At 41.7% G+C, this 21,420-nt stretch overlaps 1 protein-coding gene across 5 annotated transcripts in view; it reads right to left on the reverse strand.

Moving 5' to 3' along the window:
• Positions 1–21,420, reverse strand: part of TRPM2 (transient receptor potential cation channel subfamily M member 2) — a 577,304-nt gene that overhangs the window by 34,912 nt on the left and 520,972 nt on the right. For all 5 annotated transcript variants that reach the window (XM_056536782.1, XM_056536781.1, XM_056536783.1 and 2 more), the window contains one exon: positions 6,819–6,920. In XM_056536782.1, the coding sequence (XP_056392757.1) occupies positions 6,819–6,920 (102 nt within the window). The remainder of the gene's footprint in view (positions 1–6,818; positions 6,921–21,420) is intronic.

The raw sequence follows: 21,420 nt of genomic DNA on the forward strand, positions 1-21,420 counted from the left end.
AGTTTCCACATTTTTTGTTTCCTCTAATTATTGACTTATTCAACCAGTTCTCTTCTGTTGTTCTTTTTTCTACTATTTTACTTCTTACTAGTTCATCTTTCAAATTTTTTGTTCGCTTGAACGCTATCATTGGTTTTTCTATTTTTAATTTACCAAGAATCTGATCTCTTTCTATTAAATGCCAATTCGCATATATAGATTTCTTTATTACTTCATGCATGGGACTGTATTTGAATGTAAACGTAAACCTTTCTTTTTGTGGTATCATCTTTAATTTTGGTATGTTTTCTGTGCCTCCTATTTTTTAGTAGTATGCTTCTGTCAATTTTTTATACTCTTTCTACTGTACTTTTTAACATTTGAAATGGATACCCTCTGTTTTCTAGCCGGTTTACCAGTTCGTCAGCCTGTGTGTTGAATGACTCTTCTGTGCTATTTATTCGTCTGAGTCTGAGTAGTTGTCCATATGGTATTGCTTCTTTTGTGTGAATGGGGTGGTAGCTAGCATAATGCAATAATGTATTGCTTGCGGTTTCTTTTCTATAGCCTATAGTGGTAAGTGAATTATTATTTTTTTTATGAGGACGTCTAAGAATTCTAGTTCTGTACTGCTGTATTTCGAGGTGAAAGCCATATTCATTTGGTTATTGTTTAGATAACTTACAAAGCTCTCAAAGTCCTCAGAGGATCCCTTCCAGAGCATGATCACGTCACCTACAAAACGCGAATAGTGTCCAATATGCTCTAGGAAGGGATTATAGCCTGTAAAGACGTATTTTTCCTCGAAAAATGCAAGGTACAGGTTTGCCAGTGTGCACGAGACCGGGGTCCCCATTGGGGCAGGGGAAACCCAAACCACACCCACAGAAGTCGAAGTACAAAATTTCACAGGAGGGAACAAGTCCACGTTTTCTCCCCCAATACAACCAGGAGGCAACCTGGAATTGTTCCAACAAAAAGTACTCGATAATTTAAAAGCACAGATCCAAAAGACACAGCAAACTTAACAGTAGCAGAACAAAAAGCATTAGCATGGTTCAAAAAACAAAAGGATAAAATAACGATAAAAAAAGAGCAGATAAAGGTGGGAACACCGTAATCATGAATATTACAGATTACCTAAGGGAGGCACACCGCCAATTGGACGATATAAGGATATATGAAAAACTAAAAGTAAGCCCAATGAAAAAACTAAAATCACAGTTACAAACATTACTTAGAAAACAGGTAGAGAGAGGGATTCTATCGGACAAAATAGCAGAGAAACTGTTTCCTTTAAACCCCAAAAATGCTACATGGTACATTGTACCGAAAATACATAAAACTATGGTTTCCCCTCCAGGGAGACCCATAGTTTCCGGGGTAGGTTCTCTGACAGAATCCCTCTATGCATACATTGATTGGCTATTGCGGCCATTGTTAGCCGATATGCCTTCCCTGGTAAAAGATACGGATGATTTCCTCGGTGCACTCGACATGGCCGTCGAGTGCATCAGGGAAATCTTAATACGAACAGGAAAGTCCAAAAGCTTTATAAATTTTGTCTGCGAAGCAATTGAGTTTATTTTGAAAAATAATGTTTTTCAGTTTGGGGAACAGTGGTACGCCCAAAAGGGCGGGACTGTAATGGGGACCCCGGTCTCGTGCACACTGGCAAACCTGTACCTTGCAGTTTTCAAGGAAAAATACGTCTTTACAGGCGATAATCCCTTCCTAGAGCATATTGGACACTATTCGTGTTTTGTAGACGACGTGTTCATGCTCTGGAAGGGATCCCCTGAGGAGTTTGAGAGATTTGTAAGTTATCTAAACAATAACCAAATGAATATGTCTTTCACCTCGAAATACAGCAGTACAGAACTAGAATTCTTAGACGTCCTCATAAAAAAACAAAAGAATTCACATACCACTATAGGCTATAGAAAAGAAACCGCAAACAATACATTATTGCATTATACTAGCTACCACTCCATTCACACAAAAGAAGCAATACCATATGGACAACTACTCAGACTCAGACGAATAAATAGCACAGAAGAGTCATTCAACACACAGGCTGACAAACTGGTAAACCGGCTATAAAACAGAGGGTATCCATTTCAAATGTTAAAAAGTACAGTAGAAAGAGTAAAAAAAATTGACAGAAGCATACTACTAAAAAACAGGAGTCACAGAAAACATACCAAAATTAAAGATGATACCACAAAAAAAGAAAGGTTTACGTTTACATTCAAATACAGTCCCATACATGAAGTAATAAAGAAATCTATATATGCGAATTGGCATTTAATAGAAAGAGATCAGATTCTTAGTAAATTAAAAATAGAAAAACCAATGATAGCATTCAAGCGAACAAAAAATTTGAAAGATGAGCTAGTAAGAAGTAAAATAGTAGAAAAAAGAACAACAGAAGAGAACTGGTTGAATAAGTCAATAATTAGAGGAAACAAAAAATGTGGAAACTGTAACTGGTGCGACCACTTCATGACTGGCAACAGTATCAATTTGGGAGGTGTCACTAGAGAAATAACAGAGTTTATGTGTTGCAGTTCTAAAAATGTGATATATGCAATCATATGTGAATGTATGAGAATTCGCAATGCGAATTTTATTCGTGAATATCGCATAATCGCGAATTCGCGAATATAGCACTATATATTCGTAATTACGAATATTCGTTTTTTTTATTTTATTTTTTATTTTTTCACAGTACACATCACAGTGATCATCCCTCTCTACTTCCAGCTTGTGTGGTGTAAAGAAGGCTCTAATACTACTGTGTGAGACTGTTCGCCTATGCTAATTTTTTATATGGTAATTTTCGCATATGTTAATTTTCGCATACGCAAATTTTTCGCATATGCGAAAATAAAACGAGAATATTACGAATATGCGAATATATGACGAATATTCGTCCATATATTCACGAATATTCGCGAATTCGAATATGGCCTATGCCGCTCAACACTATTCCTGAATGGAAGGAAACAGCTGTCATCGGTTAACGCACTAGCGCTCGATATCCCAGTGCGGCGTGGAGCCGCTTTGCCTGCATGCCCCAGCAATAAACACGAAGTTACACCAACGTGGTGAGTGGCCTGTACTTTCTTCTTTATCAAGTGGATATATGAAAATGTTTTTTCCTGGATAACCCCTTTAACTTACCTTCCCTGGTGCTGCTGGAATCACTCTCCCATCCTTCAGGCCGGTTATCTTTCTGCTTTTGGTGCCTGACGCATCACACTGTGCTCAGGTAATTGTCAGCTGCAGTTCTCCTTCAATGCCTAAGAATCCTTACTGGATATTTAACCCCTTAATGACCATGGACGTAAATGTACATTTAAGTCCTGTGTATGACCGCGAGCATCAGAGTGGTGTTCGTGTCATACACGGCAGATCCAGGTCCGCCATTAACCCGTCAGATGCCATGATTAATACAGATTACGGCATCTGCGGCAATGCGCATGTTAAAATAGATGCTGCGGGGATCCGATCGTCTGTAATGGCGGCCAGAGGTCCCCTCACCTGCCTCCGGCCATCTCCCCGGGTCTTCTGCTCTGGTCTGAGATCGAGCAGACCAGAGCAGAAAATGGCCAATAATACTGATCAGTGTTATGCCCTATGCATAACATTGAACAGTATTATCAATCAATTGATGGGGACATAAAAAAAAAGTTGAAAAATGTAAACATATTTCGTATCGCAGGGTGCGAAAATGTCTATCAAACTATCAAGATATAATGTTAACGATCCTGTATGGTAAATGGCGTAAACGTAAAAAATTTTAGAAAAGTCCAAAAATTTAGCTTTTTTTTGTCTCATTTTATTCAAATTTTTTTTTTGAAAAAGTGATCTCAAAGTTTTATATATGCAGATATGGTATCGATAAAAAGTACAGATAACAGCGCAAAAAAGGAGCCCTCATACTGCCCCATATACAGAAAATGTAGAAAGTTATACGTGGTCAAAATAAGGTGATTTTATATTACTGATTTTGTACAAAAAATTTTTTAAGCGGTACAAAAATAGAAAAGTATCTAGCCATGGGTATAATTTTAATCGTATTGACCCACAGAATAAAGAACACGTCATTTTTACCGTAAAGTATACAGTGTGAAAACAGAACCCTCCAAAATGTGTAAAATTTTGGTTTTCATTAAAATTTTCTCCCTAAAAAACATAATTATTTTGGTTCGCCATACATTTTTGGGGAAAATGAGAGGCTTCATTACAAAATACAATTGGTCACGCAAAAAACAAGCCCTTATATGGGTCTGTAGATGGAAATATAAAAAAAGAGTGCAAAAATAAAATTGCCCTAGTCCTTAAAGGGGTATTCCAGGCCCAAACTTTTTTTATATATCAACTTGCTCCGTAAAGTTAAACAGATTTGTAAATTACTTTGATTAAAAAATCTTAATCCTTTCAATAGTTATTAGCTTCTGAAGTTGAGTTGTTTTTTTCTGTCTAACTGCTTTCTGATGACTCACGTCCCGGGAGCTTTGCAGTTCCTATGGGGATATTCTCCCATCATGCACAGCTCCCGGGATGTGACATCATCATTGAGCAGTTAGACAGAAAAATTCAGAAGCTAATAACTATTGAAAGGATTAAGATTTTTTTTATAGAAGTAACTTACAAATCTGTTTAACTTTCCAGAGCCAGTTGATATGTAAAAAAAAAGATTTTGCCTGGAATACCCCTTTAAAACGAGCTTAGTAACATAGTAAATAAGGTTGAAAAAAGTCCAGAGTCCATCAAGTTCAACCTATAACCCTAATGAGTCCCTACTGAGTTGATCCAGAGGAAAGCGAAAAACCCTCATATAGAGGTAAAAATATATTCCCGACTCCAAATATGGCAGTCAGAATAAATCCCTGGATCAACGTTCTTTCCCTATAAATCTAGTATCCAAAACCAGCAATGTTCTTACTCTCTAAAAATGCATCCAGACCCCTTTTAAATTATTTTACAGAGAGAATTACACAGTCTCACTGCTCTTACAGTAAAGAACCCCCGTCTGTGCTGGTGTAGAAACCTTCTTTCCTCTAGACGTAGAGGATGCCCCCTTTTTATAGAAACAGTCCTGGGTATGAATAGATCATGGGAAAGATCTCTGTACTGTCCCCTGATATATTTATACATAGTTATTAGGTCTCCCCTAAGCCTTCTTTTTTCTAAACTAAATAACCCTAATTCTGATAATCTTTCTGGGTACTGTAGTCCTCCCATTCCCATTACCCTGGTTGCCAATCTTTGAACCCTCTCCAGCTCCACTATATATTTCTTGTACACTGGTGACAAGTACTGTACACAGTATTCTATGTGTGGTCTGACTAGTGATTTGTACAGTAGTATAATTATTTCCTTGTTGTGGGCATCTATGCCCCTATTGATGCACCCCATGATTTTATTTGCCTTGGCAACAGCTGCCCGACACTGGTCACTACAGCTAAAGTCCTTTTCCACGTCAGTCGTCTCAAGTGTTCTCCCATTTAATACATAACCCCAGCCCGAATTTTTCATCCCCATGTGCATTACCTTACATTTATCAGTGTTGAACCTCATCTGCCACTTCCCAGCACAAACCTTCAACCTATCCAGATCCATTTGTAACAGCGCACTGTCCTCTATTGTGTTTACTACTTTACAGAGTTTAGTATCATCTGCAAAGATTGCTACTTTACTATTCAACCCCTCTACAAGGTCATTAATGAATATATTAAATAGGACAGGACCCAAGACTTACCCCTGTGGTACCCCACTAGTAACTGTCATCCAATCAGAATAAGTACCATTAATAACCACCCTCTGTTTCCTATCACTGAGCCAGTTACTTACCCACTTGCACACATTCTCCCCCAGCCTAATCCTTATTTCATGCACCAACCGTTTATGTGCACCGTATCAAACGCTTTGGAAAAAGCCAGATATAAGAGACCCAGCGATTCCCCCTGGTCCAGTCTGGAGGGGGACACATTTTGATCAAAAAGTGCGCTGAGAGCCTCAATTTTTTGACCTAGAGTGCTGTTGCAACTTTTTTTTTTTTTACCAGTCTGGAGCTCACCTCCTCATATGAGCTGATCAGGTTAGTTTGACAGGACCGATCCCTCATAAAGCCACGCTGATATGGAGTCATACATTTATTTTTATCAAGATCTTCCAAAATAGCATCTCTTAGAAAACCCTCAAACAATTTACAACAGAGGTTAAACTAACAGGCCTATAATTCCTGGGGTAACTTTTTGACCCCTTTTTAAATATTGGCACCACAATTGCCATGCACCATGCTTGGTCCTTAAGGGGTCAATGTTGGTTCAAGGGGAACTCCGGTGGAAAACCTTTTTTTTTTTTTTTTTTTTAATCACCTCTTGCCAAAAAGTTAAACAGATTTGTGACTTATTCTATTATTAAAAATCTTATTCCTACCAGTACTTATTAGTTCTTATTAGTACTTATTAACTGTCCAGAGCAGCATATGTTTGCTATAGGGATTTTCTCCTGCTCTGGACAGTTCCTGACATGGACAGAGGTGTCAGCGGAGAGCACTGTGGACAGACAGGAAATAAATCCAAAAAGAAAATAATTTCCTCTGTAGTATTCAGCAGCTAATAAGTACGGGAAGGATTGAGATTTTTTAATAGAAGTCATTTACAAATCTGCTTAACTTTCTGGCACCAGATGATAAAAAAAAAAATCCACCAGAGTACCCCTTTAATTTAGTTTTCTAGAGAAAAAAAATATAAACAAAATTAGTTTATACTTTAGGCCCGTTATGTGGTAAATACAGGACACAAATAAAATAATGGATTCCTTACTTCCATACTTTCATTTAACAATTGTTGAAATTTCTCTAAGAATTTGTACTTCAAGATCTTCTTTAGCTTGTGTGGAAGTGTTTCCCCTGGTTCAAGGGAGCCCTGTTTAGAAAAAATGAGTAAGTAAGTGCCTTACAATTATTGATGCTAAAAACATTTTAAAATGTATTTTAATATGCCAATAAAAGTTTCATAATATATACATAAATATATACATTTTGTGAAATTTTTATTTAGATTTTCTTCATGTGACAACACTGAAAAAATGACACCCTGCTACAATGTAAAGAGTGCACAGCCTGTATAACAGTGTTTAATGTTGTGTCCCCTCAAAATGGCTTAACACACAGCCATTAATGTCTAAACCTTGGCAACAAAAGTCAGTTTCCCTAAGTGGAAATGTCCAACTTGAACCCAATGTGTCAATATTTCGTGTGGCCTCCATTATTTTCTAGCACTACCTTGAGCCTCTAAGGCATGGAGTTCACCAAGCTTTACAGGATGCCGCTGGAGTCCTCCATGAAAACATCATGAAGCTGGTAGATGATAGAGACCTTGTGCTCCCCCACCTTCTGTCTGAGGATGCCCACAGATACTCAGTAAAGTCTAGGTCTAGAGACATGCTTGATCAGTTCATCACCTTTACTCTTAGCTTGTCTTTTTTTTTTTTTTACCCCTCGTCTTGAAGGTGTGTTTGGGGTCATTATCATGGTGGAATACTGCCCTGTGGCAAAGTCCTCTAAGGGAGGGGATTATGCTCAGCTTCAGTATGTCCCATTACATGTTGTCATTGTTCCCTCAATGAACTGTAGCTTCCCAGTTTCAGCAGGACTTATGCAGCCCCAAACCATGACACTCCCACCACCATGTTTTACACACTTGTCTTTGTATTTCTTACTTGGTTGACACCACATGCGCTTGACACCTTCTGAACACAAGAGGGTTTATCTGAGTCTTATCGGTCCATAGGACTTGGTTCCAGCAATCCCGGTCCTTAGTCTGCGTAGCTTCAGCAAACTGTTTGCCAGCTTTCTTGTGCATTATCTTTAAAAGAGGCTTTCTTCTGGGACAACAGCCATGCAGACCAATTTGATGCAGTGTGCGTCATATGGTCTAAGCCCCCACCCCTTCGACCTCTGCAGCAATGCTCCAGAACTCATATGTCTATTTCCTAAAGACAACTTCTGGATAAGATACTGAGCACATACACTAAACTTCTTTGGTCAACCATGGTGAACCTGTTTTCATTGTAACCTGTCGTGCGGTCTTGCCCACCGTACTACAGCTCAGTTTCAAGGTCTTGGTAATAAACCTATAGCCTAGGCCATCTTTTGTGTTGAGGAACAATTTTTATTTTCAGATAAAGGGGTAATCTGCTGCTCAGCATTAGGAGCAAAATGTGATAATAAAATATTTACAGAAGATATAATAAAATATTTACTAAAGTGTCATGGGTGCACTTACGTGAGATACTGTAAAATGTATTGTTCCTATAGGTTACACTGACAGTGTAATATACATATGGTTTATTTAATTCAGCGCATGTGTTCATTCATGTAAACCAATTTTGAGAACATTTGGGTGAATCTATTGTTTCCTGCAACAGAAATGAGTGACAAACTTGCAAAAAATTTTGCACAAGCTGTTAGTGGATTTTTTTGGGGCAGGGGATGTTAGGAAGGCGGGAAGGCAAGGCGGGAAGGGAGGTAGGTGTGATGACCCTGAAACACATGCCTATCAACATTCATTGACCCCTGTGATGTCACAGCCCTATATAATTGGCTGCTCATTTCATGCCATACACTATAGAGGGATAGGAGGGACTTGGTGTCTCCGTGTGTTACACAGACAAGCTGAATTGATCATACCGCAGCATTACAGTGCCAACTGCTAGTCACATCAGCGTTGTGGACAGAGAGAAGTGCAGTGCTTTGCTTGTTCTCACTGAGAAGGATTTTTATGCTAGCCATTAACCTCCCATTCACATTATTCAGCATTTTATCAGAGAGGGGCAGATAGCTTTTCGTTGCCTCATACATATCAACAAGCTACCTTAACTTCATGAACCTTATCACAGGAGGTAGGAGTGATTTTTCAGCGCAATTCTGTGTATTTTTCCCACAAGAAATCATCTGCTGCTTATACTAGTCTGTAGACTGTATAATAACCAGCAGTTCACACCATTCTTAATACTCTGTGACAGAGTGCAATTTTGGGTTTAATACACATTTTTCTTTTTTTGTGGGGCTGCACTGTTGTGTCCTGCTGCTGTGCAAAAAATTTTTTTTCAGTGGACTATAGTGCATTTTTCTGCCCTCATACGTGCATACCACATACCTACATCAAAGCAGTCTACTATTTTGTACCTGTAAATCTGTCAAGGGCTTAAATACTGTGAAAGTCCAAGCAACAGTAATCACCAGCTGATATTTTACAAAGATTTTTGGCGTATTGTAGCGCATTTTTCCTGCCCTCATCAGTGCACACCGCAGACCTACATCTAAGTAGTGTACTACCGTATTTTGTTCCTGTTAATCTGTCAAGGGCCTACATACTGTGAAAGTCCAAGCAAAAGTAATCACCTGCTGCTGTTCTAGACAAATACCGTTTTAAGAGTAGTGAAGCGTATTGTACTGCCCTCATATACACACTAAGTGTGTCAAGCAGAGAAGTGACAGAACATGCACAAAGGAGTGGCAGAGGCCTAAATCCTTCAGGCAGAGGTCTCAGTAGAGTAGGGGCAAGTGGCAGCAGGAGTCGCAGCGAGAGACCTGAGCTCCCGTTATCAGCTAGCGGTCGTGTCTCGACCACCAACCCATCTGCCGTCGTCGATTGGTTAACATAGTAATTTACTTCATCACAAGTGACATCTGACACCTCCAGTCAACAGTCATTGGGTTCCTCAGACACAACCCTCAGTTGGCATGGCCCAGGAGCAGTCCCTGTCCTCCCATTGCCTCTGTCCTATGCTGTTCCCTCTCCCACAGAAGTATATTATGTTTACGTTTCCCGGTTATACCAACACCTTTTTAGATCTCCTCCCCTCACTCCTAGTTGTACCTTTTCCTCACCTGTTACTCTTAAGGAACTAGCATATCCTGCATGACTTTCTCTTGAAGTGCCTGGACAGCATGGACACACAAGATACATTATTTTTAATATCCGCCACATGTTTGCGAAACCTGGTTTTCAGTGCATTACCTGTACATGCAGTATATTGTAGTCTGCAAATGATACATGTGGCCACATATATTATTGATTTTGAATTACAGTTAATATGATCTTTGATTACATATTCCTTGCCCGTATGGCATAATGTAATCTTATTAGACTGTTCTATAAAATTACATGTAATACATCTAGTGTGTCCACACTTCCAACAGCATGTTGTTTCTAGCCAAGTTCCCCTATTTTTTCTGGGGTTTGATTGGCTAGGAAACAAACTCGGTGACAATGTAGATCCCAAAGTCAGACCCCGGCGGGACAATGTCATAATTCCATCTTGTACAATATTTTTTAGGATGGGATCTGTTTCGAGTACTTGGATGTATTTATTAATAATGTTTCTAATTTGATTGAACTGTACGCTATAGGGAGTGACGAAGTATGGTTTTCTCATACCTTCTTTTCTGTTTTTTGATTGTGTTCTCCTATTTTCCCTGCTAGAGTAAGTTGTTAATACATTCCTATCCATATTGTCAATTCTTTTTACAGAGTCTTGAAGCACTTTATCACCATAACCCCTGTTTTTAAATCTATTCACTGTTTCTTTTTTGACCTGTTCGAAACGCAACATGTCCGAACAATTTATTTTTGTTCGGCATAGCTCTCCATACGGAATGTTGTTAATCACGTGCCTCGGATGGCACGATGACGCCAGCAATACTGAATCTGAAGGGATACACTTCAATTTTGGAGTTATTACTTGTTAGAGTAATGTCTAGGAAGTTCATCGACGATCTGCTTAAGTAGGAGGTGAATTTCAGATTGAAATCATTGTCACCAATATATTGTACAAATTCACTTAAACGCTCCTCACTACCTTTCCAAATGATCAGCAGATCGTCGATGAATCTTCCCATCCAGTGTATCTCTCCCAAAAATGGACTTGCAGGGTTAAATATATATTTTTGTTCCCAAATGAACATAAATATATTAACGAATGAGGGCAAGTATTTTGCCCCCATTGAAGCTCCCCTGGTCTGAAGGAAGAAATCACAGTCGAACATAAAATAGTTGTTTTTTAACAAAAATGTGGATGCGACGGTGGAGTACGGGGAGTACTATAGTTTTCTACGTGGAAAATTAGTGCTTCAAGACTTTGGGACCACGGTATTAATGGGTAGAGCCCTACCACATCGCATGTAGCCCAAGAGTATGACTCCTCCCACTGTACTCCATTCAAAATATTGATAACATGCTTAGTGTCCTGCCAAAATGTAGGAGTGATTTTTGTCAGGGGTTGTAAATAATAGTCCACCCACTCACCCAAGCGCTCAAATAGGGATCCTATTCCTGCCACGATGGGTCTTAATGGGGGCGGGAAAATCCCCTTGTGAAGCTTGGGGAGTGAGTGGAATATTGGGATTATGGGATTAGAGACGTACAGAGATTCTTCTAATGATTGCAAATTAGAAGAACACAGGGACTTAATAAGAGATTAGATGTTATAATCACTTGTTCCTGAGCATTGACGTCCGGTTCAAAAGATTATATTCCAATTATAAATTCTATGACTATATATATGAATAACAGAAATGTAACCTTAGTAAATATTTAATAGTTGTTGTTAATATAATAAAATAAAGAGAATCATTAGTATTATAAGTAGTAATAATAGTAAAAATATAAATAGATGATATAATAATAAATAATTAACAACATATAAAAATTAAAATAATTATTAAAAAAACAAAAACATAATACAAATAATACAAATAAAAACAATAATCTATATAATAGTATTAATAATGTAACAATAATACAGGTTACAATAATACATAGGAATTCAATCTATACAGTAACACCAGTTTATTTATCCCTCCCATTATATTTTCCATCACCGTCCATACTATGTAACATTAAATGTCTAACTTCAGTATACCACTTTTCTCTAAAGTTATATTATATTACATATGGAAGGAACACTCACCATATTATAGGAATAAATAGAAGGTTTCAGGCATCTAATCAACAAAGGAAATCTGCAGTGTTAATTGTGTTTCAGTAGAAGTCTTTGTTACAGGAAACCGCAAATGAATGTGTGAACGATCACTTAGTGGATCGTCACTGAAACAAAGATGTGAGTGGAATCCGATCCATGTGGTATCTAGCTTTTCCATGTATTTTAAATGTGATGATGCGAATGGTCATGTGACCGGATCGCACAATATTTTAATCATGTTTGTTGTAAGATGTGTTAATCTACGATTAAGTCCTGTAAAGGGCGAAACACATCAGCCCATCTTTTCTGTATGTGACCTGCTGTGGAATTAATAAAGACAAGCCTTTTAACCCATACCTTAGTGCCGGACGGAGTTCTTTTTCTTTGACGTCATTCCACTGCTTCATATCCTACAAGTGTTGAAAACAATGGCTGGTCAGGGCAATGGAGACGTTGCGTCTACATCTCACGACCACATGATCCCTTTGGGGGCTGAACTGGAGGAGGAGGAGGATGAGGGGTACAGTGGAGCACAGTTTAGGTTTCATGAGATGGGCGGTGTTTCTAGTCATCTGACAGAAGAGGAGGGGCATGATGAACTAGAGGAGCTAGAGGGTTATGAGGATGGCGAGACAGAGGACGCAGACACACCATGACAGTATGCATTGGAGATGGAGGCAGGGAGTCCCTCCGAGTCACTTGCACAAATGGCACGATGCATGCTCACTTGCTTGCATAGTGACAGCCGAATTGTCACCATTCGGCAGCGTGATGACTTCTGTGTCTCCACCTTATTGGACCCTCAATATCGGCACAAAATGGGTGCCTTTTTTACATTCACCGAGAGGGAGGACAAACTGACCTACTACAGAGAGATCCTACGTAGTCAGTTGGCAAATCCCAATCAGCGCCATTGTCTATCCACTAGAAGGTCTTACTTGGGGGGCCCTCTGCACTCACCTTCCACTGCCATGGCTGCTGGAAAGGGGTGGGGTGGCAGGAGCAGTTCCAGCTCCATCAGCAGCAGCCTGAGTCTACAGTCGCTGATGAGTACCTTTCTTCACCCGCATGGTGAAGCAACTCATCAGGGAGCAGGACCTGAACCAGCAGGTGGTGGTATACCTTGACATGCCCATGCCAACACACCTTGAAGATCCACTGGACTTCTGGGCAGCCAAACTTGATTTGTGACCAGAACTTGCAGAGTTTGCCCTGGAAAAGCTGTCCTGCCTGGCCAGTAGTGTGGCATCAGAGAGGTTGTTTAGTGTGGCGTGGGCCACAGTCACCCGAAGGAGAACTCGCCTGTCCATGAAAAATGTGGAGAGACTGACCTTTGTGAAGATGAATCAGGCATGGATCAGCCAGGATTTCCACCCACCAATGCCGGATGCATCAGAGTAGATTGACCATGGTGCTACACCAACACTGCACAAATATGGACAGTACCAAACAGATTTAAGGCACTGCTCCCCAGTTAAAAACATTCCAGCCACCTACATCACCGGGTACAGGTATTGCCACCCACCGCACCACTCTATCACCGGGTCACTTTCAGGACTCCTGATGCTGCTGCTGTCACCTCCAGGCTTTTTCATTCAGCCACTATTTTGTCTCATTATGCTTCTGCCAACTCCGGGCTGTGCTATTCAGCCACTATATGGTATCCTCATGCTTTGGCCAACTCCAGGCTGTACCATTCAGACACTATATGGGCTCCTTATGCTTTCCCCACCTCCAGGCTGTGTCATTCTGCCAATATATTGATTTCTGATGCTGCTGGGACTGTCTTGGATTTTAAATTTTTTTATGTTAGTACTAGCAAACATACATGCTCAATTGAGATTTCAACATTGATCTTTTAATGTTAGGGGTTGTGAAGCCCTCTTATGTATGCATCATGCTGCCTGCTCCAGGCGGTGTGTTTCAGCAACTATATGATTTAGTGATGCTGCAGGGCCTGTGCCTAAAATTTTTCCATGTGTTAGCACTAGCTAACATACATCTTCTATACAGATTTCAACATTAACATAATGTTAGGGGTTGTGAAACCCTCTTGTAAACTCAAGCTGATGCCTGCTCCAGGCTGTGTGTTTCCGGAACTACTTGGTTTAGTGATGCTGCTGGGCTTGGGCCTTATATTTTTGGATGTTAGTTCTAGCCTACATACATGCTGAATTGATATTTCAACATTGATATTTCAATCTTAGGGGTTATTAAACCCTCTTGTGCAATCCTGCTGCAGACTGCTCCTGTTTGTGTCATTCAGCAACTACATGGTTTTCAGGGATGGAATAGACGCCAAATTCAGCCTGATGGCCTCTTTCTTGTATTGTCTTTTTTTACAGGGTGGACCAGTACTGGAAAAGGTGCATAGTATCTATGATGGATGCCAGGACTTGGGAACCCCCTCTTTTACTTTGCAGGTCACGTGTTATAATTGAACAGGCACTGTATCTCTTGTTCCTTTGGTTTTGAGTGTCTGATGACTTTTTTGCATACAGTAATTATATCTTATCCTGTGATATTATTATACCCCATCTATTCCCTGAGGAGGTCGCTGACCGAAATGCGTCGGATTGTATGAGATGTCAATGGTTATTGATGGGTGGGTGGCAATACCAGTACTCGGTGATGAAGATGGCTGGAATGTTTGTAACTGGGGAGCAGTGCCTTAAATCTGTTTGGCACTATCCATATTTCTACCACAGCAAAAAAGAAAGAGAACACTATAATGATAATAAATATCTAGCCGAAAAGCAGAAATAGTACCGGCACTGCTGCTGAATGTGTAGCTATACAGGCAAGTCTGGCGTGCACCTCTGCTAGAGGACTGTGCAGCGTTCAGACACCCGAACCATCCACTTCCTAATGCGGTGCTCAATCCTCCCAGTGTTTCACAATAACAGTTCATAGAAGAAAAGAAAATGAGGAGGCACTCACGTAAAGATTCGTGGGATCGGTATTCTTTATTCTCGGTGCAGCATAAAACAGCAAACGTGGGACGCCAGAGCAATGGAGTGCGGACCGTAACAATTGTTTCACGCCCCTCTGGGCGTTTCTTCAGACAAGTCCACCTCCGGATCTTCACACAGGTAAGTACTCTCACCTTGCCTGACGTCACGGAGGGGAGGTTTCTATTATACAAATATAGACAAATAAAAAAAAAATAGCAGGACCAGTTTCGTGATCTATGCTATTTTGTGTCCATGCAAAAGGTTTTATGTGGGCTGTACAAAACGAGCTCTGAATATCATATTCAGAGAGCATTTTAATTCCATAAGAACCGGTCATGGCAGCCCCAGACTGATAAGCCACATCGTAGAAAAACATCAAGGCGATGCAACCTGTTTAACATTCCTAGGCTTAGAGAGGGTTAATCACAGAGAAGGGATAGACCGTCACAAAGCCCTCTTGCAATGAGAGGCCAGGATTATATTAGAAATTAATGCCCAAGGTAACCTGGGGCTTAATGACCGGCTAGACCTTAGTGTCTTTTTATAATAACACCTTGTACTCCGTATATAGAAGTTGGTCTGCACTTGCGGTATCTTGTTTTTAATTTGTCTATATTTGTATAATAGATACCTCCCCTCCGTGATGTCAGGCAAGGTGAGAGTTCTTACCTGCGTGAAGATCCGGAGGTGGACTTGTCTGAAGAAACGCCCAGAGGGTCGTGAAACAATTGTTACGGTCCGCACTCCATTGCTCTGGCGTCCCACGTTTGCTGTTTTATGCTGCACCGAGAATAAAGAATACCGATCCCACGAATCTTTACGTGAGTGCCTCCTCATTTTCTTTTCTTCTATGAACTGTTATAATAAATATCAATATCAGCATGTGCATACCATTATAATTACCTAATGTGTACTCCTATACAAAATTAACAATTAAGAAATGAGATTGGAGACACTTGTTACAAGAATAAAATATATAATTTTATTGATATTCGTTAAAATGTTTTAAAAAGTATATATGTATACATAGGGAAAACAAACACTTCCAATGAGTAGAGAATGAGTGGGTGTCACTCCAATACAGACCCACATAACGTTAGTGCAAAAGATCAAGGCAAGTATCCATATTATACATGCTCTATATACAATGGGGACCATGGATTCTTCCCATCATCAATATACAATAAAGTTAGCACCTGGAAACACATACATACCGAGTACACAGAACAGTGATGAAATGAGGGTCTGGTGGAGTGACACCATCCCAACGCACGTTTCGGGAGATCATTCGTCCTATATATGTTTTCCCTATGTAAACATATATACTTTTAAAAACATTTTAACGTATATCAATAAAATTATATATTTTATTCTTGTAACAAGTGTCTCCAATCTCATTTCTTAATTGTTACTATCCATATTTGTGAAGTGTTGGTGTAGCACCATGGTCAATCTACATGGTCAATCTACTCTGATGAATCTGGCATTGGTGGGTGCAAATTCTGGCTGATCCATACCTGATTCATCATCACAAAGGTCAGTCTCTCCACATTTTTCGTGGACAGACGAGTTCTCCTTGGGGTGACTATGGCCCCAGCCGCACTAAACACCCGCTCTGAGATGCCACACTACTGGCCAGGCAGGAAAGCTTTTCCAGGGCAAACTCTGCTAGTTGCTGCCACAAATCAAGTTTGGCTGCCCAGAATTCCAGCTGATCTTAAAGGTGTGTTGGCATGGGCATGTCAAGGTATGCCACCATCTGCTGGTTCAGGTCCTGCTCTTTGTCTACCTGCTGCTGATGAGTTGCTTCACTATGGGGTGAAGAAAGTTACGCATCAGCGACTGTAGATTCAGGCTGCTGCTGATGGAGCTGGTACTGCTCCTGCCACCCCACCCCTCTGAGTAAGATCTGCGAGTGGATGGACGATGTCGCCGATAGGCATCGGCCAACTGACTACGTAGGATCTCTCTGTAGTAAGTCAGTTTGTCCTCCTTCTCTGTGGGTGTAAAAAAGGCCACCATTTTGTGCTGGTAGCGAGGGTCCAATTAGGTGGAGACCCAGAAGTCATCCTGAGGCTCAATGTTGACAATTCCGCGGTCACTACGCAAGCAACTGAGCATGCATCATGCCATTTGTGCAAGTGACTCGGAGGGACTCCCTGCCTCCATCTCCACTGCATACTGCCACGGTGTGGCTGGGTCCTCTGTCTCGTATTCTTCATAACCCTCTAGCTCCTCTAGTTGATCATGCTCCTCTTCTCCTGTCAGATGACAAGAAGCACCACCCATCTCATCAAACCTAAACTGTGCTCCACTGTGCCCCTCATCCTCCTCCAGTTCAGCCACCACAGGGCTCATGTGGCCTTGAGATGTAGGCACAACATCTCCATTGCCCTGACCAGCAATGATTTCCAACATTTGTTGTAGGAAATGAAGCAGTTTAATGATGTCGTTCATCCCGTAATCCTTACTAATAATGTGGCTTTTTCAAAGGGCCTGGGCAAACGGTAGGTGTCACGTATGAGCTGCCACTGGTTCACATTGAAGTTACACAGGGGAGTACCCCTATCCGCTTGGATGATCAATAAATCGCTGATGGCTTTTCTCTGTTCTTACAGTCGGTCCAACATATGGAGGGTGGAATTCCAATGTGTGTCAACGTCACAAATCAGACTATGTTGTGGGATATCGTTCTAACGCTGCAGCTCAAGGAGGGTGTGCTCTGCTGCGTACGAGTGGCTGAAGTGCATGCAAAGTTTCCTTCCCATTGTTAGGATGTTTTGCAAATGGGGGGGAACACTTCAGGAACTGCTTCACAACCAAATTGAACACGTGTGCCATGCAGGGCACATGGGTCACCCGTCCTTGTCGCAGCGTGGCCATGATGTTCTTCCCGTTGTCAGTCACCATGGTTCCCATTTCCAGTTTTCGGGGAGTAAGCCATGCTCCCATTTCTTTACGAATAACTTTTAGCAATTCCTCCCCTGTGTGACTCTTTTCGCCAAGTCATACCATGAGAAGAACATTGTGACATCGCTGTGCCCTGAACACATGGTATGCTGAAGGGGCACTGAGACTTGTCTAGGCAGTGGAGGCTGAGGACATGGTGGAGGATGAGGAGGCGGAGTCTCAAACTGTCACAGGACCAACTGGTGTGGAAGAAGAAGCGACGTGACCTGTCCAAGTTGGGGTTGTGGCTGTGCAGGAACCACATTCACCCAGTGAGCCATAAAGGACATGTATTTGTCCCCGACCGTAGTTACAGCTCCAGACATCGGCGCTGCCGTGCACTTTGGTACACACCGACAGGCTCAAGGACTGGACCACCTTCTCTAGCACAAAATTGTGCAGGACTTGTACTGCTTTCTTCGCAATGATGGCATGGCACTCTCCACCTCGGCTCGGCACAAGCCATCAGTTCTCTGAAAGGTGCAGAGTCCACCACTTGAAAAGGGAGGGACTGCAGCACCAGCAACTTAGACAGGAGCACATTCAGCTTCTGCGCCGTTGGATGAGTGGGCGCATACTGTTGTCTCTTGGACATGGCTTCGTGGATGGATTGTTGGCGGAATGGCTGACTAAAAGTGGGAGGAGTAGGAGCATCTGGAGCGATAGAAGGAGGGTATGACACACAGCTCCCTTCGGCTGAGGTGGTGGAGCCTTGGCTGGCTGAAGGAGGGAGCGGCATGCCACTGGGTGATGCAGCAGGCTGGACCACTACATTGGATCCCCGGTTCTCCCAGGTGCTTTATGGTGGCGAAGCATGTGTTGATGCAGGGCCCAGGTGCCAACATTGAGACCCTGACTACACTTCCCCTTCTGCCGACATATCTTACATGTGGCTATGTGAACCTCCTCCGGATGCTTGATAAAAAAAATGCCATACCGCAGAGTAGCTGATTTTCCCACCAACAGTCCACACTAATTGACTGCTACTGCCGCCGTCTTCAGGAACCCCTGTTCTACTCCCTCCCGGGAAGGTAGGCTTCCGCAAAGCAGGTGTTCTTCCCCGGGCACATTTGGTTCCAGAATTTCCACTTCTGCCACCATGCTGCCTACCAAACATGCTACCGCCTTGCTGCCTAAGCTGCTGCCTCACGGGCAACCTGCAACTCTCTTCTCCTGATGATGATGAAGCCCCTATCGGCTTCATCATCGTCAACAAGTGTCTGCACGTCACTAGTGTCTTCCTCAGGTTCCTCAATAATGTCTGCTTCAGGACCCTGAACCCTGGCATCACTGCCTCCCATGTCACTTCTCCTCATCACTACTTGCCCGCCTAGTGGAGGGAGCGACAGAAGTCTCCTCCACTTCTTCGCTGGGCAGTAGCTGCTAACTATCCTCTATTAGATCTTCCTCAGTAAATAGTGGAGCTGAACCTAAAGCATAAGATACTTCTGTAGGAGAGGAAACAGCATAGCACAGAGGCAATGGGAGGACAGAGGAAATGCTCTCGGGCCATGCCAACGGAGGGTTGTGTCTGAGGAACCCACCGACTGTTGACTGGGTGTGTCAGATGTCACTTGTGATGAAGTGGATGACTGTGTTAACCAATCGATGATGGCAGATGGGTTACTGGTCGAGACATGACCTCTAGCTGATAAGGGGAGCTCAGGTCTCTCGCTACGACTCCTGCTGCCACTCGCCCCTAGTCTGCTGCGACCTCTGTCTGAAGGATTTAGGCCTCTGCACTCCTCTGTGCGCGTCCTGGCACTTCTCTGCCTGACATACTTAGTGTGTATATGAGGGGAGTACAATATACTTAAAATAGTCACATGAAGGTAGGAAAAAAACGGCCACTCACCATGTTCATCTTCTTGCATTATTGCATAATAGAATACTCACATAGACACATAGTGAGAGGGAAGGAGCGGGGGTACAAAAGCAACATGCTCCGTTTCGCACTGAACACAGAGCTTCTTCCGGCCATCATGGCAAGAAGATGAACATGGTGAGTGGCCGTTTTTTTCCTACCTTGATGTGAATGTTTGATGCACTGTTCATAATACCAGAGCACCACCATCATCAATTTCGCTAAAGCTATCCTAGTCCGTGGACCGGCTCTGTATCTGTATATCGCATTTCCGTAGTAGCACTCTCTCTATCCAGACACTTAAAACAGTATTTGTCTAGAACAGCAGCAGGTGATTACTTTTGGCTGGCCTTTCACAGTATGTAGGCCCTTGACATATTAACAGGTAAAAAAGAAAACACTACTTAGATGTACGTATGCGGTATGCACTGACAAAGGGCAGACAAATGCGCTACAGTACCCTTAAAAAATATATTTTTGTAAAACACCAGCAATACACAATAGTGCTGCAGCCAAAAAAAGCTGCGTACTAAACACAAAATTGCACTCTGTCACAGACTATTAGGAATGGACTGCTGGGTGTTATATGTTCACAGACCAGTATAACCAGAATATGATTTTTGTGGAACAAAGACTCTGAATTGCGCTGAAAAATTAATCCTGCCTCCTCTGCTAAGGTTTATGAAGTTGATGCAGCTTGTTGAAATGTATGAGGCAACACACAGCTATCTGCCCCTCTCTGCAATACTATGCCGAAGAAAGTGACTGGGAGGTTAATGCCTGCAGCTGCAGTAAAAATCATTTTCAGTGAAAAAAACAATGCTCTCCATCCACGAGAATGCTGATGTGACTAGGAGGATGTTAAACCCTTCTGGAATGCGCTTTTCTCTGCTGTAACACACACACACACATACAGGCTGTCTGTCCTATCTCTCTGCAGTGTAATGAATGAAGTGGCTAGAGGCAATATGGCTGCTGATTATACAGGGTGGGCCATTTATATGGATACACCTTAATAAAATGAAAATGGTTGGTGATATTAACTTCCTGTTTGTGACACATTAGTAAATGTGAGGGAGGGAACTTTTCAAGATGGGTGGTGACCATGGCGGCCTTTTTGAAGTTGGCCATTTTGAATCCAACTTTTGTTTTCTAAATAGGAAGAGGGTCATGTGACACATCAAACTTATTGGGATTTTTACAAGAAAAACAATGATGTGCTTGGTTTTAACGTAACTTTATTCTTTCATGAGTTTTTTTTACAAGATTCTGACCACTTATAAAATGTGTTCAATGTTCTGCCCATTGTGTTGGATTGTCAATGCAACCCTCTTCTCCCACTCTTCACACACTGATAGTAACACCACAGGAGAAATGCTAGCACAGGCTTCCAGTATCCGTAGTTTCAGGTGCTGCCGAATGGGCGAAACAAAAATTGGAATAGGACCCTCAGTTTACACAGATTTTGTTCAGTGATGAGGCAAACTTTTATGTGAATGGTGAAGTTAACAAACAAAACAACCGCTATTGGTCTGACACTAACCTACATTGGATAGATCCCTCCAAGACTGTTGGAATACAAAAATTGAGGGTATGGTGTGGCATATGGGGTACAAAGATAGTGGGGTCATTCTTCATCAATGGAAATCTCAAGGTCACTGGATATGCAAA

This window comes from Hyla sarda, chromosome 8, assembly GCF_029499605.1.
Source record: "Hyla sarda isolate aHylSar1 chromosome 8, aHylSar1.hap1, whole genome shotgun sequence".
Classification (NCBI taxonomy): Eukaryota; Metazoa; Chordata; class Amphibia; order Anura; family Hylidae; genus Hyla; species Hyla sarda.